We start from the raw sequence: 8,431 nt of genomic DNA, 5'->3' as shown, positions 1-8,431 counted from the left end.
TGAGTTGTGGTGGTGACTGAGTGTTGTTGTGGTGACTGAGTGTTGTTGTTATTGTTGACATTGTGTGGCTGGTAGTAGTGATGATGAAATGATCTCCAATAGACCCACACATCACCAGAGTGAATGCCCCTGCTCGCATCGCACAATAGCCGTTATTCTGTACAGTGAGTAGGCTAACTCCGCGGGCGTCTGGGGTAGCTGGAGTGTTGTATTATAGCGCTGGCTTTCCATAGCAGTACATAGTGACTTTAAATGACATAGCACGCCGTGTTACTGTAAATGACGGCACGTTTTTTTTATATCGCCTTCCAAAACACGAGTGTATTTTTTTAAACTCACAAAGGAAGAAGATTTTGAGGGATGACCCCTTTGACGGATGACACCCCGAATTGAGCCCTTGCGCGCGCTCATATCTAGCCTACACACACGCTCGTGCGCTTAAAAACGCACACAGATAGACTGTCACGCTCTTGTTGTCCCCACTAGTGGGAATGCTGAAGATATGGGTGACATTATTGAAAAATGCTTTGTTATAGTGCTCCTTTACTCTTGTGTTTGCGTCTCGGCGCCGGGGATAGGACCCAAAAAAGGGAGTTGAGTGGGACGGCAAACTCGGAAGCCTCCAGCACTTGACTTTGCTTTGATTTCGGCAGACACGAGAACGCAGCAGAGTGAGAAGGAGGGGGGGGGTGAGTGAGTGCAAAGGGGCAGGACTTTTTTCCTCTCCTCTATTAAGAGGGAACTTTTGTGTTTTGTTCTCCAAGTTCAGCTCGGCCATCAAGCCCTGTTCTCCGCTGCTATTTTCTTACATCTCCGCGGCGTCTTTTATTCCATTCCCTCCGATGCCATCATTTTTCTGTGTTTTTACACTTTTCATGTGAATTCTGGATATCGAGACCATGCGCATTCAAACGGGACCTGTTCTGAAAATCGTTTGTTCTTCATTTCCATTGCTGTTTTAGTTGGAATATAAATGTTTAGCCGCGCACTGCTTGTTTTGGAGTAAAGATGACCCGTGTGTTTTCTGCTTTTGCTGGAGTCATGTTGGTGTTTAGGATTCTTTTGCTGTGCATCGTGGAGTTGCATACGGGCTGCGATGCGGTGCTCGCCGCCGGTCTCACCACTTTCAGGGCTTTCGCTCCACCTGCAAAAGAGGGTGTTGTGCGGACTGTCGATCGGATTTACCATGGAGGTGGGAAGGTTGGTTACCTACTCTACATGGACGGGAGAAGGTTTCAGTTAGATATGGAGAGGGATGAGTCCATTTTGTCACATCACTTCAGTCCGAAATATGTGATGGCCCTCATGGGAGCGGGAGAAAGCTCATCGCCTCTGCACCGGGAGTGTGTGTACCGGGGAACCGTAGACTCCAACCCCAAGTCCCTGGCGGTTTTCAGCCTCTGTGGTGGGGGTCTAGAGGGCTTTTTTGCTTTGAAACACGCACGCTACACAATCACACCCCTCATCCGAGCCAAGGGACACGATAGCGACGTGCGTTTGCTGGATGACAAGGATGCGGAGAGCGCGCTCCACTACTTCACGCAGGAGAGCTTCAGATTCGAAGCCATGCCTGTGAGCGAGAGCTGTGGGACCAAGGAAGGGCGCGGGCGCATGGATGCATCGAGGAAACACCGGCGTAAGGGCAGATTGAACGGGAAACGCAACACGCACGGTGTCACCCTGGACAGGGGCGAGGAGCGAAGCAGAGCGCACGGCAGAAGATGGTGGAAGCAGTTCTCCAAACCTGTCTCTCCGCCCTCACTGGGAAGTCGGGGCAAGAGGTCAGTTTCGCGCGCCAGGCACGTGGAGCTTCTGCTGGTCGCTGACGAGTCCATGTCCAAGAAGTACGGCAAGGACCTGCACCACTACCTGCTCACACTGGCCTCCATCGCTTCCAAGTTGTACGGCCATGCCAGCATCGAGAACCCCATCCGTCTGTCCGTTGTGAAGGTGACCATGGTCACGGAGAAGGAGGGGTTGGAGGTGTCCAAGAACGCAGCCGCCACGCTCAAGAGCTTCTGCAAGTGGCAGAACCAGCAGAACCCACTGGACGACGACAACCAGCACCACCACGACGCCGCCATCCTCTTCACCAGGCAGGTAAACAAACAAACAAAACCACAGAGTTCGACCCCCCCCCCCCATCAGACAAAACACATACCACTGCGCGCCAGCTCCATCCCTTCCCACTCACTGGACTAGAGCATTTTAAAATTAGGTGTTACGGTATGGTACTGCTTGCGTGACAGACCGTTTATGTACTCTTACCTGTTATTCAAGAGTCATTTGGCTCATAATATGTTTATTACATTGTTGTTATCAAGCAGAAATCTGCTTCGGTTTAGTGTTTCCAAATTGAGTGAGTGTGCGTCTCTCTCTCTCTATTTCTCTCTGTCTGTCTTGCACACCCTCCCTCCTCTGTGTGGGCTCTCGCGCGTGTCTTTTAACAACCCTAAAAAAGAGCGTTTCCTCCGCTTGTGTTTTTATGGGCAGTCTCCTCTGTCTCAGACTCTCCCAGTTCCCTGACAACCAATGTCTCGAGCCCATGTGATCTCTCGCACCCACTGCGCACGCACATTCTTCCAGGGTTGAAGGGATGAACTTGAAATCAGCTGAAGGTTAGTGTTCAGAATATTTCTCTCAACCAGAAACTGCAGCCAACCTTCAGCCCTATGTTTTTTTTCCTTCCAGTTTTCTTTTTTCCCCCTCCTACATTTTTTTTCTCTGAGCAGAGCTGGGACTGTCAAAAGCTCAAACACATACAGTGGGGCAAAAAAGTATTTAGTCAGCCACCAATTGTGCAAGTTCTCCCACTCAAAAAGATGAGAGGTATGTCATTTTCATCATAGGTACACTTCAACTATGACAGACAAAATAAGGGGAAAAAATCCAGAAAATCACATTGTAGGATTTTTAATTAATTAATTAGCAAATTATGGTGGAAAATAAGTATTTGGTCACCTACAAACAAGCAAGATTTCTGTCTCTCAGACCTGTAACTTCTTCTTTAAGAGGCTCCTCTGTCCTCCACTCGTTACCTGTATTAATGGCACCTGTTTGAACTTGTTATCAGTATAAAAGACACCTGTCCACAACCTCAAACAGTCACACTCCAAACTCCAATTATTAGGAAAATGGAAGACATACAAGACCACTGATAATCTCCCTCGATCTGGGGCTCCACGCAAGATCTCACCCCGTTGGGTCAAAATGATCACAAGTGAGCAAAAAATCCCAGAACCACACAGGGGGACCTAGTGAATGACCTGCAGAGAGCTGGGACCAAAATAACAAAGGCTACCATCAGTAACACACTACGCAGCCAGGGACTCAAATCCTGCAGTGCCAGACGTGTCCCCCTGCTTAAGCCAGTACATGTCCAGGCCCGTCTGAAGTTTGCTGGAGAGCATTTGGATGATCCAGAAGAAGATTGGGAGAATTTCATATGGTCAGATGAAACCAAAATATAACTTTTTGGTAAAAACTCAACTCGTCGTGTTTGGAGGACAAAGAATGCTGAGTTGCATCCAAAGAACACAATACCTACTGTGAAGCATGGGGGTGGAAACATCATGCTTTGGAGCTGTTTTTCTGCAAAGGGACCAGGACGACTGATCCGTGTAAAGGAAAGAATGAATGGGGCTATGTATCGTGAGATTTTGGTTGAAAACCTCCATCCATCAGCAAGAGCATTGAAGATGAAATGTGGCTGGGTCTTTCAGCATGACAATGATCCTAAACACACCGCCTGGGCAACGAAGGAGTGGCTTCGTAAGAAGCATTTCAAGGTCCTGGAGTGGCCTAGCCAGTTTCCAGATCTCAACTCCAAAGAAAATCTTTGGAGGGGGTTGAAAGTCCGTGTTGCCCAGCAACAGCCCCAAAACATCACTGCTCTAGAGGAGATCTGCATGGAGGAATGGGCCAAAATACCAGCAACAGTGTTTGAAAACCTTGTGAAGACTTACAGAAAACGTTTGACCTCTGTCATTGCCAACAAAGGGTATATAACAAAGTATTGAGATAAACTTTTGTTATTGACCAAATACTTATTTCCCACCATAATTTGCAAATAAATGTATTAAAAATCCTACAATGTGATATTCTGGATTTTTTTCTAATTTTGTCTGTCATAGTTGAAGTGTACCTGTGATGACAATTACAGGCCTCTCTCATATTTTTAAGTGGGAGAACTTGCACAATTGGTGGATGACTAAATACTATTTTGCCCCACTGTATATCAAATCAAATCACATTTTTTTCAGTCAAAGGTGTAGGTAGACCATACAGTTAAATGCTTACTTACAAGCCCCTAACCAACAATGCAGTTTACAAAATACGAATAAGAAAGCAAATAAGTAGTTTTAAAGAGCAGCAGTAAATAACAATAGCGAGATTAAACTCAGCAAAAAAAAGAAACATCATCTCACTGTCAACTGCGTTTATTTTCAGCAAACTTAACATGTGTAAATATTTGTATGAACATAACAAGACTCAACGACTGAAACTGAACAAGTTCCACAGACATGTGACTTATAGAAATGGAATAATGTGTCCCTGAACAAAGGGGGGTCAAAATCAAAATGAACAGTGTGGCCACCAGCTGCATTAAGTACTGCAGTGCATCTCCTCCTTGTGGACTGCACAAGATTTGCCAGTTCTTGCTGTGAGATGTTACTCCACTCTTCCACCAAGACACCTGCAAGTTCCCAGATATTTATGGGGGGGAGGCCTAGCCCTCACCCTCCGAAATGGCCCGAGCCCTCACCCTCCGATCCAACAGGTCCCTGACGTGCTCAATGGGATTGAGATCCAGGCTCTTAGCTGGCCATGGCAGAACACTGACATTCCTGTCTAGGAGAAAATCACACACAGAACAAGCAGTATGGCTGGTGGCATTGTCATGCTGGGGGGTCATGTCAGGATGAGCCTGCAGGAAAGGTACCACATGAGGGAGGGTGATGTCTTCCCTGTAACGCACAGCGTTGAGATTGCTTGCAATAACAACAAGATCAGTCCTGTGATACTGTGACACACCGCCCCAGACCATGACAGACCCTCCACCTCCAAATCGATCCCACTCCAGAGTACAGGCCTCAGTGTAACGCCCATTCCTTAGACAATAAACGCAAATCCGACCATCACCCCTCCCTATAGGCTGTCTCATCATTGTTGGTGATCAGGCCTACCACTGTTGTGTCATCGGCAAACTTAATGATGGTGTTGGAGTCAATCCTGGCCATGCAGTCATGAGTGAACAGAGAGTACAGGAGGGGACTGACCACGCACCCCTGAGGAGCCCCTGTGTTGAGGATCAGTGTGGCAGATGTGTTGTTACCTACCCTTACCACCTGGGTGTGGCCTGTCATGAAGTCCAGGATCCAGTTGCAGAGGGAGGTGTTTAGTCCCAGGGTCCTTAGCTTATTGATGAGCTTTGAGGGCACAATGGAGTTGAACTCTGAGCTCTAGTCAATTAATAGCATTCTCACATAGGTGTTCCTTTTGTCCAGGTGGGAAAGAGTAGTGTGGAGTGCAATAGAGATTGCATCATCTGTGTATCTGTTAGGGTGGTATGGAAATTAGGGTGGGTCTAGGTTTTCTGGAATAATGGAGTTGATGTGAGCCATGACCAGCCTTTCAAAGCACTTCATGGCTACAGACATGAGTGCTACGGGTCGGTAGTCATTTAGGCAGGTTACCTTAGTGTACTTTGGCACAGGAACTATGGTGGTCTGCTTAAAACATGTTGGTATTACAGACACTTGCCAGTTGGTCAGCTCATGCTCGCAGTACAAGTCCTGGTAATCCGTCTGGCCCTGCGGCCTTGTGAATGTTGACCTGTTACTCACATTGGCTGCGTAGAGCGTGACCACACAGTCGTCCAAACAGCTGGCACTCTCATGCATGTTTCTGTGTTATTTGCCTCGAAGTGAGCATAGAAGTAGTTTAGCTAGTCTGGTAGGCTAGTGTCACTGGGCAGCTCTCAGCTGTGCTTCCCTTTGTAGTCTGTAATGGTTTGCAAGCCCTGCCACATCCAACAAGCATCAGAGCCGGTGTAGTACGATTTGATATTAGTCCTGTATTGATACTTTGCCTGTTTGATGGTTCGTTGGAGGGCATAGCAGGATTTCTTATTAGCCTCCGGGTTGGAGTCCTGCTCCTTGAAAGTGGCAGCTCTAGCCTTTAGCTCAGTGCGGATGTTGCCTGTAATCCATTGTTTCTGGTTGGGATATGTACATACAGTCACTGTGGTTACGACGTCATCGGTGCACTTATTGATGAAGCCAATGACTGATGTGGTGTACTGCCCAATGCCTTAGGAACAATCCCAGAACATATTCATGTCTGTGATAGCGAAACAGTCCTGTAGCTTAGCATCTGCTTCATCTGACCACTTTTTTATTGATCGAGTCAATGGGGCTTCCTGATTTAATTTTTGCTTGTAAAATTATGGTCAGATTTACTAAATGGAGAGCGAGGGCGAGGGAGAGCTTTGTACGCATTGCTTGTGTGTGGAGTAAAGGTGGTCTTGAGTTTTTTTCCCTACTGCTTGCACATTTATCATGCTGATAGAAATTTGGTAAAACAGATTTAAGTTTCCCTGCATTAGGTCCCCGGCCACTAGGAGTGCCGCCTCTGAATGAGCATTTTCCTGTTTGCTTATGGCAGACTACAGCTCATTGAGTGCGGTCTTAGTGCCAACATCGGTCTGTGGTGGTATGAAAATACAGATGAAAATTCTCAAGGTAGATAAGTGTGGTCTACAGCTTATCATGAGATACTCTACCTCAGGCGAGCAAACCCTCGAGAATTCCTTAGATATCATGCACCAGCTGTTGTTTACATATATGCATAGTCCGCCACCCCTTGTCTTACCAGACGCTGCTGTTGTATCCTGCCGATACAGTGTATAACCAGCCAGCTGTATGTCGATAATACCATCATTCAGCCACGACTCCGTGAAGCATAAGATATTACAGTTTCTATTGTCCTGTTGGTAGTTTAATCTTCCTCGTAGGTCGTCGATTTTATTTTCCAATGATTGCACGTTAGCTAGTAGAACGGAAGGCAGGGGGTGTTTATCCGATCGTCTACAAATTCTCAGAAGGCAGCACAACCTACATCCTCTTTTTCTCTGTTGTCTCTTCACGCAAATTACGGGAATTTGGGCCTGTTCCTGGGAAAGCAGTATGTCGTTCACGTCAGGCTCGTTGGACTCGTTAAAGTATAAAAAAGCTTCTGCCAGTTTGTGGTGAGTAATCGCTGTTCTGATGTCCAGAAGTTATTTCCGGTCATAAGAGATGGTAGCAGCAACATTATGCACAAAATAAGTAAGTAAAGTAAGTAAAAAAGTATGTTCGGCATGGTCGATTAATTATGGCCGAGTTCAAGTTTTCTTTACAATCGGTAATCTGCCTTTTTGGACGTCGATTTTGGCCGATTACAGGCTGACCACCTGTTACGCAAGAGCAGCATCGAAAGGACATTGTGGCTGCAAGGAGCCAAGCTAAGTTGCTATCTAGCATTAAACTTGTAAAAAACAATCAATCTTCACATAATCACTAGTTAACTACACACGGTTGATGATATTACTAGGTTAACTGGCTTGTCCTGCTTTGCATATAATCAAAGCTGTGCCCGTTAGTTTATCATCAAATCACAGCCTACTACACCTTCGCTAAACAGGTGATGATTTAACAAAAGCACACTCGTGAAAAAAGCACAATTGTTGCACAAATGGTCCTATTCATAAATATCAATGCCTTTCTTAACCTCTAGCGTCGAGCAATCCCGTATCCGGGAGCGTAATCATAGCCTCAAGCTCATTAGCATAACGCAACGTTAAAATCACAAATGAAATGAAATAAATATATTCACTCACAAGCTTAGCCTTTTGTTAACAACACTGTCATCTCGGATTTTCAAAATATGCTTTTCAACCATCGCTACACAAGCATTTGTGTAAGAGGTATTGATAGCTAGCATAGCATTAGCCTAGCATTCAGCAGGCAACATTTTCACAAAAACAAGAAAAGCATTCAAATAAAATAATTTACCTTTGAAGAACTTCGGATGTTTTCAATGAGGAGACTCTCAGTTACATAGCAAATGTTCAGTTTTTCCAAAAAGATTATTTGTGTAGGAGAAATCGCTCCGTTTTGTTCATCACATTTGGCTATGAAAAAACCCCGAAAATTCAGTCATTACAACGCCAAACTTTTTTCCAAAATAACTCCATAATATCGACAGAAATAAGGGCAAACGTTGTTTAGAATCAATCCTCAAGGTGTTTTTCACATTTCTATTTGATGATAAATCATTCGTGGTAGTTGCCTTTCTCCTCTGAACCAAATGGAAAAGTGCACGCAGCTGGAGATTGCGCAATAATTTTGACGGAGGACACCAAGCGGACACCTGGTAAATGTAGTCTCTT

At 45.7% G+C, this 8,431-nt stretch overlaps 1 protein-coding gene across 1 annotated transcript in view; it reads left to right on the top strand.

Annotated features, from left to right (window-relative positions):
• The first annotated feature begins 712 nt into the window (after positions 1 to 712).
• The window catches only part of LOC135543622 (A disintegrin and metalloproteinase with thrombospondin motifs 5-like), a 31,280-nt gene continuing 23,561 nt past the window's right edge, over positions 713 to 8,431 (top strand). Inside the window, exon 1 of the mRNA XM_064971044.1 lies at positions 713 to 2,100. Coding sequence (XP_064827116.1) covers positions 1,009 to 2,100 — 1,092 coding nt within the window. The 5' untranslated portion in view covers positions 713 to 1,008. The remainder of the gene's footprint in view (positions 2,101 to 8,431) is intronic.

This window comes from Oncorhynchus masou, chromosome 7 (genome assembly GCF_036934945.1).
Source record: "Oncorhynchus masou masou isolate Uvic2021 chromosome 7, UVic_Omas_1.1, whole genome shotgun sequence".
Lineage (NCBI taxonomy): Eukaryota > Metazoa > Chordata > Actinopteri > Salmoniformes > Salmonidae > Oncorhynchus > Oncorhynchus masou.
Note: the sequence above shows the minus strand (reverse complement) of the source record. Positions and strands in the feature narration are given on the sequence as shown.